The sequence below is a fragment of the Plectrocnemia conspersa genome, unplaced genomic scaffold (assembly GCF_051122295.1).
Source record: "Plectrocnemia conspersa isolate PC_06_02 unplaced genomic scaffold, ASM5112229v1 ptg000010l, whole genome shotgun sequence".
In the NCBI taxonomy this organism is placed as follows: Eukaryota; Metazoa; Arthropoda; class Insecta; order Trichoptera; family Polycentropodidae; genus Plectrocnemia; species Plectrocnemia conspersa.
In genome coordinates, this window is record NW_028277174.1 from 3212666 (window position 1) to 3237074 (window position 24409).

General features: G+C 30.6%; 3 protein-coding genes across 4 annotated transcripts; 2 read left to right on the forward strand and 1 right to left on the reverse strand.

The window, feature by feature from the left end:
- Positions 1 to 255: 255 nt before the first annotated feature.
- On the reverse strand, positions 256 to 12782 carry LOC148230350 (endoplasmic reticulum disulfide reductase DNAJC10-like). Of its 2 annotated transcripts, none has more exons than XM_088194301.1 (16): positions 12674 to 12782; positions 9328 to 9499; positions 9052 to 9262; positions 8874 to 8986; positions 8713 to 8808; positions 8446 to 8652; positions 8153 to 8365; positions 7654 to 7780; positions 7377 to 7589; positions 1956 to 2062; positions 1719 to 1884; positions 1506 to 1648; positions 1286 to 1422; positions 1084 to 1203; positions 792 to 879; positions 256 to 732 (listed from the first exon to the last, which is right to left on the reverse strand). In XM_088194301.1, coding segments are annotated over exons 1-16 (2349 nt in total). In that variant the 5' UTR covers positions 12676 to 12782; the 3' UTR covers positions 256 to 498. The 2 variants fall into 2 exon arrangements, with proteins under 2 accessions (XP_088050427.1, XP_088050425.1); XM_088194299.1 differs by having other exon boundaries at positions 8440 to 8652.
- A 2750-nt stretch (positions 12783 to 15532) lies between these two features.
- On the forward strand, positions 15533 to 19298 carry LOC148230351 (odorant receptor Or1-like). Its single transcript, XM_088193952.1, has 8 exons — positions 15533 to 15732; positions 17503 to 17643; positions 17794 to 17962; positions 18273 to 18496; positions 18629 to 18728; positions 18787 to 18891; positions 18967 to 19122; positions 19191 to 19298. The coding sequence occupies exons 1-8, from the start codon at positions 15557 to 15559 to the stop codon at positions 19245 to 19247; spliced, it is 1128 nt and encodes a 375-aa protein (XP_088050078.1). The 5' UTR covers positions 15533 to 15556; the 3' UTR covers positions 19248 to 19298.
- A 329-nt stretch (positions 19299 to 19627) lies between these two features.
- Sec6 (Exocyst complex component Sec6) lies at positions 19628 to 23992 on the forward strand. The gene is made up of 9 exons (XM_088194295.1): positions 19628 to 19787; positions 19861 to 20009; positions 20063 to 20258; positions 20320 to 20574; positions 21977 to 22258; positions 22323 to 22505; positions 22579 to 22737; positions 22931 to 23038; positions 23104 to 23992. The coding sequence occupies exons 1-9, from the start codon at positions 19704 to 19706 to the stop codon at positions 23932 to 23934; spliced, it is 2247 nt and encodes a 748-aa protein (XP_088050421.1). The 5' UTR covers positions 19628 to 19703; the 3' UTR covers positions 23935 to 23992.
- Positions 23993 to 24409: the final 417 nt, after the last annotated feature.

Genomic DNA, 24409 nt, shown 5'->3' on the forward strand with positions numbered 1-24409 from the left:
CAAAAAAAAAAGAAAGAAAAATTGCATATTTTTAAACGACAAAATGCTCATTACTCACAAACATTTAATTTTTACCCCATTTGGGGTAATTTTCCCCGGTTTGCCGACCACTGATCTTGCCTGTGCGGAAAAATAAATTAATATAGAATTTCCTTAAATAGTACTCTTCATTATATAATATAAGAAGAGAGTCATCTTTATATTACGCATAGGAATGTAGTTTAGTAGTAGTGAAAGTGGTAATAAACACAGTTCTTCAATGTTGAATATGTTTAATATGGATATGCATATTTATTTTTATTATTCACACCAATAGTTTAAAATACTAATTTCTTAAAGTAAAAATAAATTATAAAAGAGTCGCTAATAATACTTAATAAATATTCTTTGGAATTAGTAGTAAATTTGAGTATAAGTACTGGAATACATGCTATTTACTGTTGAGATTCAAAACCTTGGAAATGCAATTTAGTCAATACAATCAGTTTTTCTAAATAATTAAAGCTCATCGTGATCCACGGGAGTGATAGTAGTGCTTCCGGTAAACACCTTTATTTTTTCTACCAAATCCGTGTATGTATAAGCGTTGATCTCTATCCCATTGAAGCTAGTCTTTCCGTTGATCTTTTGATATAGCTTCACAGTTGGATAGCTGTTGATGTACTCGGAGTGACACAAAGCGCCTTCGTTTTGACAATTGACTTTACCGGCGACGACAATCTTATTTAATTTCTGAAACAAGATATATTTAAAGTCTTGTGCTTAAGCATTAACAAGCAAAATTAGCATACTTGGGTTCCGAGCAGAAAATCTGGTTCAAATTGATGACAGAATCCACACCAAGGAGCGTAAAACATCACAACCCATGTCCTCGTTTCTCTGTAAATAATTTTATAAATAATACAAAATTTATATAACAGTCTTTAGATTGAATAAGAATGTCTAACGTGTCATTTAATGCAATTTATAGCCTGAAAAAGGAGCAATGCAATCTTTGTTTTCATTTCTAAATGCAAGTAAAGAAAATAAGATTCCGCCGCAGGAGGGTTTTGTAAGTTTTATTTCAAAAATATAAATACATACCCTTCCTGTGACAATAGCTGAAGGAAATTATTAGCGTTCATGTTCACAGTAACTGACGACATTATAGATATGACCCATTTTTGAAGCGATAAATAGTCCATCGCAGGAATCTGATATTCTCTGTGGAAACGTATTTTTAATTTTATTTTAAATATATTATATATTGAAATTAAAATATATACTATATTAAAAATATACTCACTTAACTTCGTTGAATATTTTAAAACTTAAAGGATACATTCTAATTGTAGGATAATTGGTGATTCCTTCTCCTTGACACAATTCGCTATAACGGTCACAATCGACATAACCGATCTTTAAGGTCTTTACGTCGCTTAGCTAAAAATAAAAATGTCATGGGATTTTCGTATATTGTATGTATAATACAAAGATACATTTTTGTTATATTAATTAATAAGTACCTTCTTGGCCAGTTTTATCCATTCTGGTTGTAAACGTTGACATGGAGCGCATCTTGGAGCTATGAATTCTATCAAAAACGCTTCCAATACACCGTCTTCAGACATAACTTCTTCATTGAAATTATCCGGAGTTAATTTTATTACTGTAACATATTTATATAAATATATTTATATACATATTGTTAACATGAAATAATTTAATATTATTTTTACCTAAATTTTCTCTTTGCATTTGAATAAACTCAACTATCTCGTTTTCATTCTTATTTCCTGTATATGTTATTGTGCTAGATGCATTGTATAAGACGGCTATAGGAAAAGAATTTATACGGTGGAGGTTACATATTGAAGGGTTAAATTTACAATCAATTACACCAAACTGAAATTGTTTTAAATAAGATATTATTTAGATTTATGGTAAGGGATAATAATGTGATTAATGAGACTTACTTGTACTACGTCAGGAGTGAAATGGCCACTCGCTTTCCGCATAGGTGTAATTAATTTTTTGCAAGGAGGACATCCAGTCAAAAGCCAACAGATCATCCAAGGAGAACCTAAAATAAATAAATAAGTATGAGCAAGCGACCTCGATCCAGTGGTCAGTAGTAATTGAGTAACCTTAAATGTTTTTTTGAGGTTTATGAATGTGTATATCAGTTTTACTCAAATGGGCGATGGCCGGGCATTTACATAATGGCAATTTAAATTTGATAAATACTGTATTTTAGTGTCACTTTCGTATATTTTTAGCACATTAGATGTTGTCTTTTTTGTAGGCTATAAATCGGTTAAAACCGAATACAATTCTAGCGCCCACCCTGCAGGGGGGCGCTGTTGTTAGCGGAAGTCAGGAAACGGTGTGGCGGTTGCTCCAGAAATATTAAGATGGAAGTTTTAACGACTAATTGAGTACTGTCTTATGACTATATTTATTTGCTCAATTATTCCATATTTATAGTAAAAATTAATTTGATACATGTGTGAATAATGATAATTACATATTAATGCGCAACACGTGTAAATAATTAATTATGTACAATTTGATTAATTTTTAACATGTCTATAATAATTTCTTCGTTGCTATGCAAATTTATTTTTAAGAAAATAATATGAGGTGATTGTACCCGACCATTAGCGGTAGTTAAATTGTTGGTCCCAACACAATTGACTGTTTTTTCTATCATTTTTAAAAAAACGGTTTTTTACTCAGTTAACCGATTTTTTATGATTATTTTTAAATTATTAGAATAGGATTTTTTTTCAAAAATTAAAAATAAAGCACCAAAAAAAAAATGCCTAAATTATGGAAATGCATAAAAATATATCATCCATTATGACTTTTTCTAAGGAATCATTTTAAATTATTTGAATAAACTAAGCAGCGTACTATAAATCTAGAAAAATTATACAATTCCTTATTACTAATTAAAGCAATGTCAACTGTAAACCAACCTGTTTTTAGCATTGCAAATACTTTTTTAAATACACGTGATGCATTAGTGTTTTTATTATATTATTTTTTTAAATAAATAAACTGCAATACTTATCTTTATAATTAATTGCTTGTGGTATTTTTGATATTTTTGTATTATATTTTGAATATACAGTAGACCCCCCAATAACACGGTAAATCAGGGACGTGCTATTCTGGTGCATATAGTTGGGGGACAAGAAAATACTCATACATTTTTTGCAATACGTATTTATATATCAGGCACATGTGGTGAGAAATCCTCTATTTGGCTCGCTCACACATAAAGTAACGGTCATCCAAATAGCACGTCCACAATTTACCGTGTTATTGGGGGGGTCTATTGTACGCATTTCCTCCAAATTTTGGCTATGTATAAAATAATAATCCATTTGTATTTTTTTTTGCAATGAATTTGTTTTTATCTATCATAATGTAAAATATAAAATGTATTTTATATAAAATTTTTCACAATTTATAATAATTTTTTTTGCAAAAATAATGTTTATTCTCAAATATAATACATACTTTTTTCGTGCATTTTATTATTTATTTCTGTTTTTTTTTTTACTATGAATACTATATTTATAAGCAATGAAATTACATTTTTTTTCTATAATTTTAAAATAAAAATTTTAAGCACACAAAATAGGTTAATTTTCCGAGAAAAAAGCTTTGGAAGCTCTAGCCATCATTATCGATATTGTAACAATAGTTATTTAACCATTTGAGTGCGGAGGAGCGCCATTGAAATTTATTATTTTACTGGTTAATATAAAATAGCTATTTAAACTATATGTAAATACATTCATGACTATTATATTAGAAATATTCAAACATCATAACATAATCTATAACTATCAGTAGGTTGACAGTTAATAATTGTGCATTTCTCTGTGATAAAGACCAAGTTACTGTCTAAGTACGTTTTTTACTATTATTGTTGGAACTTGTACACAAAAGTATTTATTTATTCTATATTTATTAGTCCTAAAAGTAGTTACGATGTCTACGATAATTTTCTTTGATGGGGAAGATTTCATATTTGATTTTTTTTTTTGATGATAGTGAAGAAAGTGACGTCGAAATTAGGCCCGTTGATGTGAATCGAAATGGAATGGAGCGACAAAGAAGCGATACCTCAAACGAATCAGAACAACCACATCAGAAAATTGGAAAATAATAACTGGTAATGAAAGTGTGCAAAATCAATACCAATATTTGTCACCAAGTGATAAATATCCTGAGCCACAAGTACCTGCAAACTGTACATAACCTATTGATTATTTTAAATTATTTTACACTGATGTTGGCAAAATTATTTTAGAAACCGATATGCAAGTATACGGATTTAAAATATGACTTGATCGTCAAGATCTACACGGCATAATTGATTAGATGTTAACTTTGATGAAATTAATGCGTTTCTTGGAGTAATTTTTAATATGAGATTGTGGCCTATAAAATGTATGCAGGATTATTTTTCAACTGCAATTTTTATTTTTTCGATAAATTTTTAAGAGATAGATTCTTGAAGAATAGTATGCTGAAGAGACAGGTAATGATTTGCGGCATAGAATTGAGAAAGTCAATCCATATTTAAAATTACTGGATCAAAATTTCAAAAAATGTGATGTACTCGGTCCGAATATCATAATAGACGAATCGGTTGTAAAATTTGAAAGTAAAATAAGTTTTATTACTAATAATAATCCAAAAAAACCTTCAAAATGGGCTATTCGTTTATATGTACTCGCAGATTCTAATGGTTATATATTTACCGTTTTGCCTTATTTTGGATTCATTACATCAAAAAATTTTAGCAATTTAAAATATCCGTTTACAACCAATATAGTTTTAGAATTATTTAATAATTTAAGACAAACATTACTAGCATTCCACTAACAAAACTAGAAGGATTTGTCTTATGAAAATAGTACATCTTTTTTTCCATATGATAGGTACATAGAGGAACAATTAAATAAATACTGTCAACAAAATTGTATAAAATAAAAATGAATGTAATTGAAAATCAGTAAAAAAATATTTTTTTAGTTTTGACTATTTTATTTATGCATTGAAATTATATTAGTTATAAATATTATAATACAGTTACAAATGTAATTGTGTGTAAAATTTTTAATAAAATAACATAAAAATAGTACTTTTTAAAAAAAATCTTTTTTTTTATCAGCGAACTTGGGCTACAGGCGGCCCTCAACTTTCGCACATTTAAAAAAAAAAAATTTTAATTTAATTTTTTTTTAAAAAAAAATTAAATTTAAAAATTTAAGAGACAGGTTTATTTTGGAAAACTCTTTAACAATGAAAAATATGAATGAAGCCTTCACGCACCTTGACAAATTTTTAAATATTATAGAAGATTGTGATCCCAATGGAGAACGCATATCTCAAGTGCGTAGGGCGATCAATTAAAACATAGCATGCTATAAAATACTATATGAAGAAAAGAAAAAGAATAGTGGAAAACAGTTAACTCTTGATAACTTTTCAAAGGAAACACCCGCAAACCCCACTTAAACGTGTCTCTTAAACGCCTCTTAAGCATCTTATATTTACTTGATAAATAAATATTTTAAGATACACACAATTTCAATTTTTTTTACTTCCCTCGACTTTCGTACATTTAACATTCGCACACATTTTCAGGAACCAATTATGTGCGAAAGTCGAGGGCCGCCTGTATTTATAAAAATAGGTCGGGACTCAGATGGTTAACCTACTTAAATATTATTTTCACTATACAGGCAGATAAAAACGCAAGTTTTCATACATAAAAAACTAGCGTTTTCTACTTTTTAATTGCTTTATTTTATATTTAGGTATTAACGTAATTATTATGTATTTTTATGAGCAAGACATAACATTTTATTGACTATGGAATAGTGTTAAAAGAAAAGGTTTATTCAGGTGTTGCCACTGGTAAGTATCATTCAGAGGTCAGAAACAGTTTTAAACTAAGCAAATTGAAGTAAATCATACATGAAAATACAATTATGTGATGATGTAAATACATATATTATTTAATTACTTTTTTTAATAATTGATGTAATAATTACAACGGACACATAAGTGAGGCAGTTGCTCTTAATTATAGTTTTATAAATGACGCACATGTGCGTCAGCGGTCTATAACGTGATAATGGTAAATTTATAAGCTTAAATCATATATATTCAAATATTTTTATTATAAAATCAATTATGATACAATAACACCATATACTGGTTGATGGTGTAACTCTGCCTTTTGCAATTTCTGTTTTAGCTAACGTATGTAAGATCAAGTCTGTAAATTAGGAACACTGGCTATTGCGCATAAGTGTTGTATTGTGCGTGTTCATTACACCTGTACTTGAATTGTAATAACCACAATGTTACTACTCGGTATCCGTGTTTTTTTTTATTATTTGTAAGGAATATCTTAAGGTTAAATTATTGCTTAAATCATTATTTTTTTTGATAGGTATGGGGGAGCCCAGTAAAAAGTGATAAACGAAGAAGGTGCTTTATCAAACAAAAACATGAGATAAATCGTTATCTTTGGAAACACCGAAGTATTTAGGGAGTAACAAAACAATTGTCATTTGTTTAATACTTATATATTTTTGTATGAATTTAGACATACGCATAAAAAAAAAACAGCACGCATTGTTTTGCACACCAAATAATATTGTTACTTGTAGCGACCATAATGGTTTCGCTTATAAAGAGCACCCTGGAGACATACTCTTACTTAATTAGAGGAGGGGTTTAGTATTATGGCTATTATTTTAAATTAACCTTCTCACATTTTAAAGAAGAGAAAGATTCATTAATAGAGAGAGATCACACCAGCATAAATCAGAGACACTGTTTTTTCTTTACTACTCTACATCGATTCTGACCGCCTGTTACAATCCCTTTGCATCAACCTGGACTCTTCTTCATTCGACACCGCCGCTGTTTATGCAATAAATATCATATATATCGAACAGCTCTTCTGGCGTCTATCTCGCTAAATAACTTACACCATTCGGCATCAACACTTTAAAATTAATTAATTTTACTGGTTAATACGTAATAGCTATTAAAGCTAGCTCTAGTAAATTTATGACTATTATATTAGAAATACTCTAGTATTTATTTACAATAATAGTAAAGATATAACTACCTACAATCGAAAGATGTAAATAATAACTTATAAATTACAAGCTGTACTATTTTGAATCGTGTAATATTATGTAAATTTGTGCAACATTACTATGACCAATCTAAGCATAACACGTTGAAAATAAATGAAGCAATGTTAGCAAACACTTGTGACAACAAAATTTCACTTTATACTTATCGTATCATATTCGATGGGTATTTAAAATTGATATTGAAAAATAACATACCTTGCGAAATTATTCGCTCCACGTCTATAGGCGATAGTGTGTGAAAGTTGATAGCCTCTTGGGCGTCCATAGCAAACTGTTCAACAGCATGCAGCGTAGACTGTCCTGTGTAAGCTTCGAAGGCACCGCCCTTCTTTAGAATACCCCACATTGGATTACCAGTAACGCGCAGCGAACCACAAAGAACGGTATTCATACCGCAATTTATTTCCCCTGCAATATGTCAGTATAATAAAATCATAATAACATTGACATTAAATAAATTATATCAATTTACCTATCTTGAAATCAGCCAATCTACCGGCGAGTCTCTTTAAAATGATGCTGGTTTCCTTATCGGCTCCTAAAGTGAAGCATAATAGCCACGGAATATCACTATCGGTTCTTAGTGCAGATCGAATTGCCTAAATAATATGTAATAAGAATTTAATATAAAGTTAAAATAAACTTATGTATTGTATAAGATTTTTTATATTAAATTGATTGTGAGAAGTATTCAAACACCATGACTATTATTTATTAGTATCTTAAAACCTCAATACAATATTTAATTCAGTGACGATTTAGTAGTACCTTCTTAAACAGCACCCATAGAGCTCAGATTTTTTTTATATGCCTGTTAAAAATAGATCATAAAAAGCAACTGTAGCAGATAAATAGCAAGTAGTGATTTGTGCGAGAAAGCTGCAATATAGACTCAAATACTACAAGCTTAAGATTTATATTTGGCTGCAATAAATCTATGGGGCTAGTATATGAATAAATTTTACACAAACCTTAAATTCTTCATGATCCAATGATTGAACTTCTGGTAGCATATTTAAAATTCCATCTCCCAGATTATTTGCGTAGTAAAATTCATTCAACACTGCCTTAGTGCTTTCCTTTTGATCCCAAAATATCAGTTTTGTATCTATATTACCAAACATATTGCGTATCTCTTTTATAAATTGAGCATTTGTCGTATAGCCGACTGAGACTAGGCCATTCTAAAATATATAATGAAATATAAATATTTGTTAATTATACTTTAAAAATTTTATCTTTAACAATCCAATTTTACAATAACCATCTTTGCGGCTAATCTAATTCTTTCAAGAATAGGACAGTCTGCTTCAGAAGGACATAAAAATAATGCCCAAGGAACATGACTCATTTGACTAAAGTCAATTAACTCCGGAATATGCATGGAATGTTCGATTTTATGCAAAATATATTTTTCCATGTGCTCCGTTGTTCGCCTTCCATCGTATTCTTCACCGGAGTGTTTATTGCTCTGTGAAGTATCGTTATGTATCGATCGATATATTAATAATCAGAATAATAATAATCTTACCCCTTCTTCGAAGAAAAGAAGTGTAGGGAATTGATGAATAGGAATATCCCAACATAAAGCCCTATCATCTTCACAATTAACGGCACCTATTTTAACCTGAAACAATAATTTGATAGATTTATATTAACGAAATATTTATTATTGTATAGTATAATACTTACAACGCCTTCCAGCAATTCGGATAAGCTTCTCCAATCGGCAGCTAAATGATGACAATGCGAACATAGTGGAGAATAAAAGTTTACGAACCAAATTCCATCTCCGATAGCATTATCTAAATAATACAAATATTAAAAATAAAATGTTTTTCCACAAATACAATAAATATACAATATTTACCAAATTCGTTTTCGTTCAGTGTGACTATTAATGGATCTTCATCATAGATTCCAAAATAATCTTTATAATAGTTAAAGCTATGATATTTGGGCTGGTGATAATTAACGGTATTTTTTCCATACAAGTCATATTCATTACGTTTTACAGGATCTTTCAAGACATCGTATGCTTCTGCTAATTTTAAAAATATTTCATGAGCTGATGGATCATCCTGTAATATAATAAATAATATTAATTTCATAGCAATGCATAGTTATAAAAAATAGTTTATAATACCTTATTTTTATCAGGATGCTTTTGCACCGCCAGTTGTTTGAAAGCTTTTCTAATTTCTTTAATATCAGCAGTTTTCTCAACGCCCAATAATTCATAGTAATTGTCTTCCGTGGAATAAATAATCGGAAGGTGAAACATGCATAGAAATACACACAAAAACGCCTTTAACAACCTGGAATACAATAAAAATATTTCGACTTAAGCTCTGAGTTTTTGTCTGTAGATAAAATCAAATATTTTTACAGTTATATACTGCCACCTTAAAAAAGCAATGCTAAATATTAAAGGCGGATTATCTTCTTAACGATCTAACCATAATAATATGATATATTGTCAATGAAAAAATAACAGCAAAATAATATTGATAAACACTTATCGTAATAATTATCATTTACAACTTTGTTCAAATATCATTATAATTAAATAATAATAAACGTATCATGGAAGAAAATAATAATATAATTTTAGATCAATACACACTGCCCCTATCTAGCAGTTAATAGAAACAGGATGTACCTGTAGAGGTCTGACTGTCTTCCTCTCCATCTGTCTGGCTCACTTCCTGTCTACCACCCCTATATCTCTCAACGTGACTCTCAATAAACGAATATTATATCACAATTATTTTGTCATGCTTATCATTTCGTTTCAATAAACACTATAAAAAATCAGTTGATTTAAATCATTTCCTTTTCTTTTATTTAAATAATATTTAATGACAACCCTTCCAAAATTTTTTTGTATGCCAATGACTTAAAGATGGGCTACTTAGAAGTTAACTTTTTAGCATCAAAAGGTGTTATGTCGTATCATTTTCCAGATCTTGATTGCCAGTGGAATTTTTTTATATTACATTATGTATTTTCCTGTATTCTAAATCTTGTAATAACGTTTATGTATAAAAGCTTTCTAATTTGTTTGAGTGTGTGCGTATTACATACTCACACAGAATACTACAGGGATATCAAACTACGCGTTATTTAATAATAAATTATTGCTATTATATTTATATTAAATAAAACTTGAAAACCAATAAACATTATAAAAAGCAATTAATAAATACAATACATAATGTTTTGGGTGAATCTAAAAAAAGTATCATTTTCAGTGGTTTTTTTTCGAGAATTTCTCGAGAAAAATGTCTAATCGAAAATTCTCATTTCTCAAGAAATTATCTGATTTATTGAGAATTATCATGCAGACTTTTTTTGCTTTAAATTAAATTAGTACAAATATTTTTTAATGTTGTATAACCGCTGCATAAGAAGAGATGGGTCCATGCCAGATGTTCGAAAATAGGCCTATTAGAGAAGCTCAGAAAAATCGTAAATATTTTTTTTATTCAAATACTTCCGTCCTTATTTAATAAAAGACGGAAGTATTTGAATAACAAAAAAATATTTACGATTTAGTGGACGATGAAATATTTTTTCATTCAGTTCAGAGACAATAGTTTGGGTCTTATCTGCAACGAAACTGTGTCAATTTTCAAAGAATACAATTTGAAAAGACATTATGTTAGTAAACACGGTGAAAAATATGAGAAGTTCCAAGGATAATTCGTGCAAAAATTCAGAAATAATTTGTTTTTAAAAAAATTACAGACCAGAATGCAGCCGTGGTTAAAGCCAGTTACGATATCGCAACAATCATTGCTGAAGAAGGTAGATCGCTTACAGAAGGCGAATTTGTTAAAACCATGTGTATTAGCAATAGCAGAAGAAGTATGTCCTGATTCAGTACGAACATTTGCCAGCGTAAGTTTATCTTTAAGTACAATTACACCTCGAGTTGAGAATTTGGGATTGGATATCTGTTCTCAACTTAAAGAAAAAGCTAGTAAATTTACTAATTTTTTACAGATAAATTCACAGTTTGAAGTAATTGAAGAATGAGCAACATTAAAGAGCCTCAATAATACCACAATTGGAGAAAATCTATTTTTAGAATTAGAATTAAATTGAGAAAAACTACCGAGGGTGCGAAAAATACGATCGGTTCTAACACTGGTTTAATTGGTCGAATTAACAGTTTATTTAAATCGAAATGTTTTGAGGCACCTATAAATTTACATTGTGTGGCTTTATGTGGAGAGGTGCTTAATTTATTATTCTTGATGTCTATCGTCGATTCTACAGTAAATTTAATAAGAAAAGCTGGAGTTAATCATACAGTTCAAAAGTTTTCTTGAACATATTGAATCTGGGTATGGCGATTTATTGCACCATACTGAAGTGCGATGGTTGAGCAGCGGAAAAGTGATAAAACGTTTCTTTGAGTTACGAAACGTAATTGATATATTTATGACTGAAAAATCAAGGTCAGTTCCAGAACTTTCAGATCCCATATGGTTGTGGGATCTAGCATTTTTGACTGACATAACATCTTAACTCTCTTAATGTAAACTTACAAGGAAAAGGAAAATTTGTACATGGACTCTTTTTCCATATTAAAACATTTCAAACAAAATTACATCTCTTCAAGAAACAGCAAATCAGCGGAAAATTATGCAAAAGAAATTTACATTTTCAGCTCAGTTGCATTGAAAAAATTGTATTGTTTAAAAACGAGCTACATGTGCAGTTTAAGGTATTTCTGGAAAAACTTTGAAACGCTTTCAGGTAATCAGCATATAATAAATATTCTACTCTTACTGATAAAAGTCCCAAAATATACCCTGAACAAGATGGCAGCCATTTAAGTAACTCGAGTAAAAACTAACAATACCGTTATAGAACCTGTTGCTTAAATTTTAAAAATGATATAATTTTTGTTATTCAATACCCTTGATAATAAACGAAACTAAGCTTTTATATTAAAATTTACTTTTGATTTGAGATGAGCATTCATCATAAAGATCAGGTATCTGACGAGTATACATACACATATGAACAATTTTGAAAGACTCTGTAATAGGACATTATACATCTGCATAGTTATAGATCCACCACTACATCCATATGGGAAAATATTTACTTTTAACGAAATTATGATAATAAAAACAGGTTATATTTTATCAGCTGAATAAACACAAAACCAGAAACTTAAACAACGAACATTGTACTATTTGATAGTTAAACATTTGATGTTGAACATCAAATGGCAACATCTGGATTGATATAATGAAACAAGGACAGTGTAGGCGTACAATATGATAGTGTTAATTTATTGCATCAAAACTTAACATTCTATTTAGAAATTATTTTTTATCTTATTTATACTATTACTAATTCAATTTGAATAATATTTCATAGCATAATGTCTAAATGTTTATTTTATGAAAGAGCTTTTTGTGAAAACAAAACAATGAATGAAAAGTGTAAAAGGAGAGTTCGCTATTACTTACATTTTGAGTAAATTGAACTGCTTCGTTTATTTGAATAATTATCGAGTAGTCGTAAAGGCGATCAATACGCACGACCACTTATTAGCTACTGGACGCTCAACAAGCGTCTGACAGTACCGGCTGAGCGATACTTTTTATTTTAAGCGTGACTTAACACCACGTTTTATGACCAGGTGCGATACGAGTGAGCAGTTATTGATTTTGCTATAATTATTTCATTTTTTATTGCCATATTAAAAATTATGACGCCCGGGGTAGTCTGCCCCCTCCCCTTAGTACCGCATATAAAAACATGAGTGTTTGACAACTCCTCAATATTTACCATTTATCAGACGGTATTAATTTGTTTTCATCTAGGTACTCTTAATTAGTGACCGCATTGTGGTTTAACAATTATTGTACAATGTGGTCTAACTCGAGTTTTTTTTATTTTGGCAGCACTTTAAAACGTGTAGTTTGCAACAACACATTTACGAAATGAATCACTTAGCCATCGTTCAATGCGTTAAAAATATTCAATTGTTCTACAAAAATAAAATTTTTGTACAAACTGTGTACGAGATTTATAGATAGGCTATAGTCAATTTCATCGTCTTACTGAGTGAAAAATTCGCAACGTAGTGAAAAAATCAAAGAGACTGGCAGCTTTAGTAACAAGGTAAGGCCTATGCAGTATCGTAGCGCCCTTTCTGCCAAGAATATTGCTGCTGTGACAGTATGGCCGAAGACCCAGAATTGTTGATTTGTCAACGTTCGCAGGTTTTGAGTATTTTTATTATTGAAAATTGTACATATATAAGTATAAACTTCAGAAAACAGAAGAACCGAAAGCCCAGAAACCATAGACAGCGAAACATTTACACAGATTAGTTGTTAGAGCAGCAGGAAGTTGATGCTGATTTTACAAAGATTTTTTTTTCTCTGATGATGCACATTTCCACCTCTCTGGGTATTTAAATAATCAAAATTACCGCATATGATGCGAGGAAAATCTTTATGTGATTAACAAGAGACATTTACATGTCCAAAAAGTGACTGGTGCGCATTGTGGTCAGGCAGCTTCATTGGACCTTACTTTTTTGAAAATTATGAAGGTCGGACTGTGACAGTTAGTGGTATGTGCTATGGGCGCACTATAACAGATTATTTTTAGCACGAAATCGAAGGTACTGATGTAAAAGACACGTTGTTCCATCAAGATAGCGCAACTTGCCACACATTAGGTGCAACGTTGGATATTTTGCGTGAAAAGTTCCCAGATCTCATTATTTCCCGTTTTGGCAATTTGACACTGTTGGATTTTTGTGAGAGTCGTGTTTACGCCGATATACCCGAAATGCTGGAGCACCTCAAAACCAACCAATGTACAAAAAAGTAATCAAAAATTACATTGAAAGGATCGGCTGCTGCAAAAAGTTCAGAGGCGGCTTAACAATTACATTATTTTTCAAAATTAAAGAAATACGTAAAATGGTCGATTATTAAAAAAAATCGATGATGTCTTTAAATTTGTGTGATTTAAAAATTTCGAAAACTGAAGTGGGATCACCTTTATATAATTTAATCTAATAGGTATTATGTTAAATGAAAAAAATGATGGGATCAAAATTATTTCTCAGATATTTGCTACATTGTAGACATATTATTAAAAATAACGTCTTAACTAAGGAGCAAGGAATTTATATTAACATCTAGTCAAGTACAATAAATAAATTATTATTACTTTATTGATTATCTTGATAACACTTTAAGTCATTAAAAATATTGCTGTGTTAGTAAAAATATACTATTAGTTTAATGTATAATACACTATACGAAAATAGTGAATTTAGATTATGATGTATCATGCATTGCACTACATTAGACACTACATTGATCATTACATTTAAAAATTGTTACTATAATGTACCTTTCCAAGGAAGTACAAAAACATATTTATAAATAGATTTTGATTTACAATACATGCACAACATATCTAGTAGATTAATTACAAAATAAACGGAGGGCTAATCGAGTGACTGGAATATTAATGATTTACAATATTCTACACTGATTCTCTGAATATATTATTATATAATTAAATATTTAAAACAATTTATGAACCATCAACGAAGGCACAACCTATAATCAAATTAATGTGTCGCGAAAATATTAACAATTCTAGTTTCAAAATTCTCTGTTGATATTTTATGCATTTAGCGTTCAATCATGTTCAATTAGTGTCACGAAATACACTGATTGCGACATTAATCACTGGAAACATAGTAGTAGTCTAATAAACTATTATATTATATTAATAATATTAACTTAAATTAATCATTAAGTTATTATAAATTAACTGAACGTTACATTTTATTATAGTTGTATATGTAACGAATATGTTTCCATTGTCTGGATTCTCGGCGTGTCGAAACGAAATCTCTACAAGAGGGAGTACGAATCGTATCCGTATATGTATCCGAGTGCCTTTTTGTATTGGGACTCATTGCATTATTGACGTAGCGTGTATTAAGTGAAGCACTTTTAATTTTCAACGGCGCCGACACGATTTTATTGCTTTTGACGTGAATTTTTGATATTTTTAGTATATAATTAACAATTTTAATTTATCCACAACACGCACCGCCACTGTTTTCAGCCCTGTTTTTCATGTTGTGTGCTTTCAATCACTTAGCAAAATCATAAACCATCGCAATGTCTACAAACAAAGTTGGCTCGCCCAATAAGACTCTTACGCAAATATATTTGACTTATCCCCTGAACGTCCTCAACGTTTTCGGTTTGTGGGGGAGGCCAAAGAATGGAAAATACTCATACTTATTTTATTCCTTTTGGTTCCTGTTCCTCACTCAATACATGTACGCTGTTTTTCAAATAATCTACATGTACATGGCCTTGGGCGACATCGAGAAAATCGCCGAAGCTTCCTTCCTACTGTTGACACAAGCCACTTTATGTATCAAGATATTACTGTTCTTCGGGAAGAAACAGGGGATAAAAGACGTCATAGTTTACATGGACGATGAGATTTTCTTCCCGCAGAAGGATGCGCAATGGGCGTGAGTAATTAATTCTTAAGATATTTCGATAATCCTCAATGTAAAATTACATCAAAAATGAAAGCATTTACTCCTTTTCTGTAAAGTTTTTAAAAACATGTTTGAGTATGTCTTTGTTTAATAAAATATATAGTTTTTATAAAATATATTGTCTAGATAGTATTAACAGCTCTTAAGATGTCTTCAATATCACTTTTTGTATCCGCTGAACTAATTACAACGATGTTATGACCTTACATATAAAGGACTTGGACTGAGTTTTCTATAGCTTATGGTACATTTATTGCTTTTGTGTCACCTGTATGTACATAATTATGTACATATATCAACATTATAAGACACCCGAATAATTAAATTTAAATAAGTCAAATTCACAAATGTGTAAAATAGAACTATTAACACTTGTGTAATCAGTTGTTATGAGATATTAGTCGGCTTGAAAATTTTTTTCTTAAACTTCGTCCTATGTATTTTTTTAACTGTTTTTTTATTATTATTTTGCGTTTATTATTTGTTATCACTGTAATCGTTAAAGGTTGTTTGAGGACAGTGAAAAATTAAGGCAATGGTTAAAAATAAACATGAAAAAATGTAATTTGGATATATTATACTTAATTTAAATATTTAGATGTGAGTAGTAAGGTATGTTTTTAACACAACTATTAGTATGTTATATAAAAACTTTTTTTATTACATATTCATAGTTCTTAAAAATAGGGATTAAAACAAATTAAGTAAAATATTTGGCTTATATTATCAATATTGTAGAAAAAAATATGTATTCTAGTACTAAAAACATAAAATTAAAATGAAAAAGATTGTGTTTAGATTTGTCGCGACCACCCATAATTGTTAAGACGAAATTAGTCGCAAAAGATTCACTAAAATTGATTGATTTGTGCCCCCTAAATCTTCTAAGAAACGAAGTTTTTTTCGTCGGCGTAAACAAACGATATTGTGTATCCGAACAAACGTCCATTGTATAGTATGTAATATTAACAATATCACTGAAGCAAATTATACTGTTTTGTGTGATCATCATGAAAAGCTTTCTCATTGCATCATGATGGTCATTATACAAACAAGTTTTACTTAATATTTCTGATACATACATAAATATACAGCACATCAACTTTAAAATACATATCCATACATACACTATTTAATAAAATATTATTTAAAAAAAAATAAGATGTACATACACTTGAAAAATATGAGCACCATCTCACATATTTTTTACAGCTTCTTATAGTTATCGCCGAAAATATCCCTATGTTTGGTAAGTTCGTTGAGAAGCAAGAAAGCTTATACAAGATGAGCGCTATCTAACGCTGACGTCATGTTGCGACTGACAAGAATAAGGGACGCAATCGCGACATTTTAGGACACTTTGAAAGTCATCCAGCATCGACGAATTATCGACACTATTCTTCAACAACTTCAAAAATAAGACGTCACATCTCGCATATTGTTACAAAGTTTGTCTGCATTGTTTTAAAAATATGATAGCTATCCTCACCGATATTAATACAGAATCCTGATATAAGAGAATTGGCAAAAGTATATTCAAACCGAATTTTGGTCAATAGGAGGTGCAAAACAATTATCACTTCTCAGAAGTTAAAAATTTACGTCAAAAGCAATAAAATCGTGCTGGCACAGTTGCAGTGGGAACGCTCGATAACGAACTTTTCCATTGCGACTATTTATTGATTGATTATTATTTTTTTATATTATAAAAATTATCTTATTATATTTTAATTCTTTTAGGTTCATAAAAACAAGCGTATTTGCTCAAAAGGTAGAATTTTTCTTATTCATATTCATGTCGACGTTTACGATTATCCTGTGGGCAATTTTCCCCTTAATTGACGCTGCTCCAGAAGAGAGAGTTCTGCCTTTCAAAGCTTGGTAAAAAACTTTATATTTATTACTAGAATTCCATTTAAATTTAAATTAATTTACTGAAATCTGTTTTAAAATAATACAAATTTGTATCGCATAGTCCGCAATGCAGACGTAAGCAACTGTCAGCATAAATCTTAATTTGTTAATTAACAGGTATCCCCTGCCAATGGAAACGACTCCATACTACGAATTACTTTACGCCTATCAGATTATCTGCATCTGGTTTAGTGCCATGATCAATATTAGCATTGATAGACTGTCCACTGCGATGACGGCAAATGGATGTGCTCAAGTTCAGATACTAATGGACAACTTGGTCAATGTCAGTATGAAATAAATTATGAGGGATATTTGGGAAGTAAGGATATAAATATTTTGTTTTTGGTTTAATTGAAAATACATTTTTATGGTTCACTATCTTTTCAATATTATAATCACATAAAATAATACATTTTTCATATTAATAAAGTTTTTGCTATAAGTAAAAACATGGCAATGGATTTCAGCATCACATTTTCTTTTGTATAGATGATTTTCCTTTCACAAACGAGTAAAAAAGCTTCTCGAATATCCTTCATATTAAGTGAAAAGCTTTTTAGAAAGCAAATTTTTAAAACATTTAATTCCTAAAGATCGATCTATATGCAAAAGAAGAGGTGATGTTAGAAATGAGAAGCAAATCTGAGAAGTTGATTAAATATGCACAAAAAACTGCATTAGTTCAATTGGATGAAAAAGCAAGATATGGCGATGATGAAGAAGATGACGAATTCGTAAAAGAGCATCTAGATAAAATTGATCACGTGATAGGCAATAGATTAAACCACTGTGTTGAACATCATCAAAATATCGTAAGGTAAAATCATTCTAATGTATTATACAATAAATTTCTTAGGTGCTTTTAAGCCAGAAAAAATAATATATTTTATTACAAGTCTGATATATCTGTACCATATTTTTGTGTGACTATTAAATAAAAATATTTTAGATTTGTCAAAACTGTTGAAAATAATTTCCATTGGGGAGTTTTGGCACAATTTGCTGCTAGCGTTGGAATTATATGTATTACTGGTCTTCAAATAACCCTTGTAAGTAAAATCAAACATTTGTTATTAATTTTTATTTTAATTATTTAAAATATTCAAGATAAATCCTGCAAGTCTGAAATTCGCTTCAAAAGTATTGTATTTAATGGCAATGCTGGCTCAAATATTTTTTATTTGTCGTATCGGTAATGATATATCAGCAATTGTAAGTATTTAATTAATACTTACATATGCTTATATCACTTATTTTATTTATGAATATGATTATTGCTTACAATAGAGCAATGAAATATCTGAAGCAGCTTATGCCTCACCTTGGGTTGAGAGACACCGCCCTTATAAAACCACTTTGTTGATTTTCATGGAGCGTTTAAAGCAACCGATCATAACCAAAGCCGGAAATTTCTTTCCACTCTCTCTGCAGACGTTTGTTACGGTATTAGAATATGGTAAATAAATATATTTAATTAATTTAAAAATAATATGTTTGTATTGAAATTACAGCTTTTGAGATCTTCATACTCATATTTCGCAGTTCTGCAGCAAATGAATACAAAATAAAGCATTTTTAGCACATTCAAATTGTTATAGAATAGAATTGTCTTATTAAATTCGTGTTTTGTTTGTCACATAGCTGTGTTTTAAATGCATAAAGTAATAAAATTCCTGGATTATTATTATTTGTTATATGTTTAATTTTTAGGAATTTAGGTTTAATTTAAAAAAATGTAAAAAACGTTTGAGAGGCCGCGCGTGTTTGACGTCATCGAGTCTTTGAAGAAAATGCGTTTATGTGCGTGCATAAACAAAGACAAAAAGGCGTAGCATGATCTCGTTTTACACTCGATTAAAAATATTTCGTTCTCTCGATAATTAAAAGTAATGTTCGATATTACCCCAACCAATAAAGTAAAATATTTTTGCCAAGTGGCAGCACTGACGCTGGTTAGGCCGTGTGTCAAAGTGACAGCGCCCTTTTGCTGTCCCATTTTTTGATGTTATTTTCCATACAAAAACATGGAGCAGATCGAAAAAGAAGCTCAAGAAGCTGCCTTGAAGACTGTCGTCAACATGATGCAGCGTCCTGGGCAGCTAGAAAAGGTTAAGACAGAACCATCAACTTCTTTATACAATAATAATCATCAATAATTAAAAAAAAAAACATAATGATTAGGTTGATCAATACAAGAGAAGAATCACACACAAAAAATCGTTGTTGGACGCTCAATTGAAATCAGCTGTGCAAAGTCAACTAGACGGCGTCAAAGTTGGATTGAATCAATTGAACGAGTGTCTTAACGACATCAAAGACATAAGCGTCAAGTATGTAATTATTTAATTATTATTGTTCTTAAAATAATGTGATTTGTTTATAGGTTAGACTCGCTAGAAGGTGCCTTATCATCGGTAGCACCATTGTGCGGTTCGCTTCAATTTGTCCGAGAAGAAAACATGCGCCATTCTCAATATGTAACAGCTATGGATAGTCTTAAACATATATTTACAGTGCCAGAGAGCGTCGAGAAGACTAAGCAATGGATAAGCGACGGAAAATTGTTATATGCCCATCAAGTACGTATCAAATTATGTATTTGACTGTGAATATATTGTGATATAATTAATTATGTTTTAGTATCTGACGGATTTGGAAAATTCGAGAGACGATCTATTGTATGAATTGCATAAATTACCCAATCAATCTAATCATGATAAAATTATGCTTAAAGCTTACTTCGAAGATGTTGAAACGCTATCGAATTTATTGGATAAACAGATCAGATTGATTTTGGGGAGGACTTTGAATACTGTTCGTAAAGAACCGACAGTTATCGTTACGGCGTTGAGATTAATAGAACGGGAAGAAAATCGCGATCATTTAGCACTTCAGGTTTTATTTTTAAATACGATTATAATAATTTTTTATTTTTATACTTATTTAATTGATAATAAGTTTCGGCGTTTTACTCTGTAAAAGCTCTATATCTATCTCAACTATACCTTATGTTAATTATGGGAATCGATATTACAACTAAGTAGAATTGTGGATATGCAATAACATATAATATAAATATAAACGCTTGCCTCACCCTCAAAATCCAATCTGAAATATTAATTGAAAGGATATCTTCAAATCAATTGGTAAACCTTTAATTGTTGACAACAAATCAAGACGTCATCATTACATTTTTTCACTAAAAGAAAGGTGGTAAAATTTTTCACATACTCAATTGAGTTTGTACAAGACTAATTTGTCACAAACACAGAAATTACAACCCTTGATTTGATGAAATTTAGCTTTTTAATGAAGTGTAATGTTTATAAATATAAGCCGATTGGCGAAAGGCTTGATTTTCAACCATATATAATATATATTCGAATAATTGATTGAATATTCGTAAAATAATCGTTTATCTCGAATGAAATTTGAAAAAATCTTAGAATGAAACAATTTCTACATTTAAGTAACACAGGTAGTCATTTTTTCAAAATTCATGGTCCTTTATTCGCCTTTATTTTGTTTCAAAATCCAAGACAATGAGACACTTCTTCTCAACAACAAAAATGTTTTCACTCCTTCGAAAAACATTTGAGTATAGAATATTTAACAGCGGTATCCACTATGACCGAAATTCGCAAAATTCGTTCGTTTAACGAAATAAAATATTTTAAAGGCCCACCATTTATTATCGTTTAATGCTTTCCTTTAGAATATTTTTGTCGATCGGTAAATCTAAATATGAAAGAATTTTTTCTGTATCATTGCCGACGTGACGAGTTATATGTAACTGTCCACTTGTTATCTGCTTGTATACCAAGTGGGTACAGGTTACTTGGGCGTTTTCGACTATGCAGATTTTATTAAAAATATTAAATGTACGAAATATTATATAAATTTTACAAGTCGATTTTCGGGTTAAATTTGATCTGAAATTCCCGGGACTCGATACAGCGAAAAATCTTTTAAATACTTAAGCAATGTCACATTAAACTTTATTGGGTCAAAGAGGTTATAAAATCAATTTAAACACACTTTTGTATTCGCGGTTTTCATTCCAAAGCAATCCAAACAATGTACCATTGAGTGAATGGCTGTTGCGATTACATATTAAAATGAGCGACGTAGATGATCGCTATGTAGTTTATAGTAATAACCAACTAACCATAGAAATAAATTCATTCTAAAGAACAAAAGCAACTTAGCTTAGTGGATATTATAATTTATTTTCGACATAAATATCAGTTAACAAGTTCTTACTTTTGCATCTTTGTATAACAAAATATATTTTCAGCAACATAAACAAAGTGGTTTCATGCCACCCGGTAGACCAAAGAATTGGCGTAAAAAGGCGTTTGAAGTCTTAGAAATGTCTGTAGCTCAACGCATTGAAGGCACGAGGGTTGACGAACGAGAAGATAATAAAATGTGGTTGGTGCGCTACTTAGAGCTGACTCGTCAATTGATTTTGGAAGATTTGCGCGTCGTCAAGACTTTGTGTGTACCGTGTTTTCCGCCGCATTACGATATCGTCAACAAATATGTGCAAATGTATCATACTTGTTTATCGACTAGTGTCAGTATTTGTTAATTTATGTTATATAAATAAAAACATGTTCATATGAAGATGTATTCTATAGTTGCAAGAAGTTGTTCAGAGTGGAATTGAAGGAAATGAATACGTTTCACTACTTTCTTGGATATTGAATACATATCCTGGTCCGGAGCTAATGCATAATTCAGAGCTGAATATAGATTTATCAGGATTGGAGCCATTACTCTCCGATAAAATGTTGAATGATATGCAAGATCAATATTTGCAGGTTATTAATAAAATTTGAATTAATTTTATGTATGTTCATTGATCGTAATGCTTAATTTTAAATCTTATCTTAGCGCATTGAACGTAATTGTATGGAATGGATGGAAAAGACATTGATAAATGAACAATCTGATTGGGCAGCAGATTTAGAACCAGAAGAAGAGCCGACTACATTGGCGTACCATACCCATTCTCCAATCATTGTTTTTCAGATGATTAATCAAAATTTACAGGTATATTTTATATTATTTTACTGTTGTAAAGTTATTTTATTTATATGAAACAAACTGAAGACAATTGAAGTGGTATTTAGTTTAAGATGTATTGTGATTAGAAAGCATTCTAAATCAATATTGATAATCAATGCACTGTTTCTATTTTCCTCGGTCTTTGCTGTATTATAATTACTATATTCTGATTTTTAAGGTAACAAGTACAATTTCAAAGCAATTGACATTCAAAGCGTTGTTATTAAGCATCGAACAAGTCACAAACTATGGACGGATGTATAGAGAGGGAGTAATCCAGTACAAGGTAAAAAAAAATTAGGTTAAAATCACTCAAATATTAAAACAATATTATAATTGTTGTATTTTTAGAATAAACATTTCAAAGATAGAAGTCTGACATCATTCTTCACTCATAATATCATCACAGTGGTGAACAACTGTAGACAGATGCAAGAATTGGCCCGTCAGACCGAACGGCGCTATTGGCCGATGGGAGAGATCCTCAATCACGCAGAAGCCGAAGCAAAAGTCGAAGCTCTTTTGAACACGTTCGAGAATCTCAGAAAAGAAGCCGTTAAATTTCTCCTCGAAGAAGCGTTCCTAGATCTGGACACCCACTTTGACGATCTTTTCACCGCTAAATGGTTTCAACCTCCCAATCTAATCGATACAATCTGCGCCACCTTGGAGGACTACTTCCAAGATTACAATCATTTAACAGCCAAAAACTATGAATATGTAATAATAGAAGGACGTAATCTTGTTTGCAAGCGTTACATCGGTGCTATGTTATCCAAAAGAACGACGTTCAAAACACCGGAAGAGATTCAAAGCGCCGGACAGAAAATTCTGAGGGAATCGAATCAGATCAAATCGTTTTTCACCAGAATGGCTCCGGATATAAACAATATGGATTGGCCTTTCGAGATTATAAACATGCTGGCTGAAGTTTTGAAGTGTTTGGATATCGATATGCTGTCTTTGGATTTACATGGATTGTTGGATAAGTGTCCCGATATCACAGAAGATCATCTTGTGAGATTGTTGAGTTTGCGTGGCGATATACCAAAGGGAGAAATTAAAGAGCGGGTATCGTATATTGTTAATTCCACTAAGGAGAGACGTCAGCCTCAACCGAATAGCATATTTGATCAAATAGTATTTAACGATAGATTACTCTCACATTATAAAATCATATAATATGTAACACAACTCTTATTTATAAATGTTGAATCAAATATAATATTTTAACCATTAATACTGTTTTTTATTCGAATATTTAAACTCTGAGATAGTTTGTGGAATGTATAAAATTATGCAAAATTTGGATGTAGTGATTGCTCGCAACCTGCGAGCGATTCATGCGCGCGGAGATGTGAACGCCAGATAAAAGTCACGGTAATCTTGCTGGAATCAAACCGTGGGGACTTGAACGTTGCTGGTTGGGTTAGGAACATGTTTGGTCAGTAGCATAGTCTCGAGTTGAGTTTTTATTTACTGTGTTTCAGAGAAAAATTGATGGGAAAAGTAACATTAATTTATCGACATTTTTAAAAGGGGTTGAACTACCACTTCACTTCCGACTTGACACATTCTCGTTTGTTCCAAGTTGGAAGCGAAGTGGAAGAATTAAGTTCTGACTTGTAAATGTTTCAGATGTAAGATTTTGTCGAAA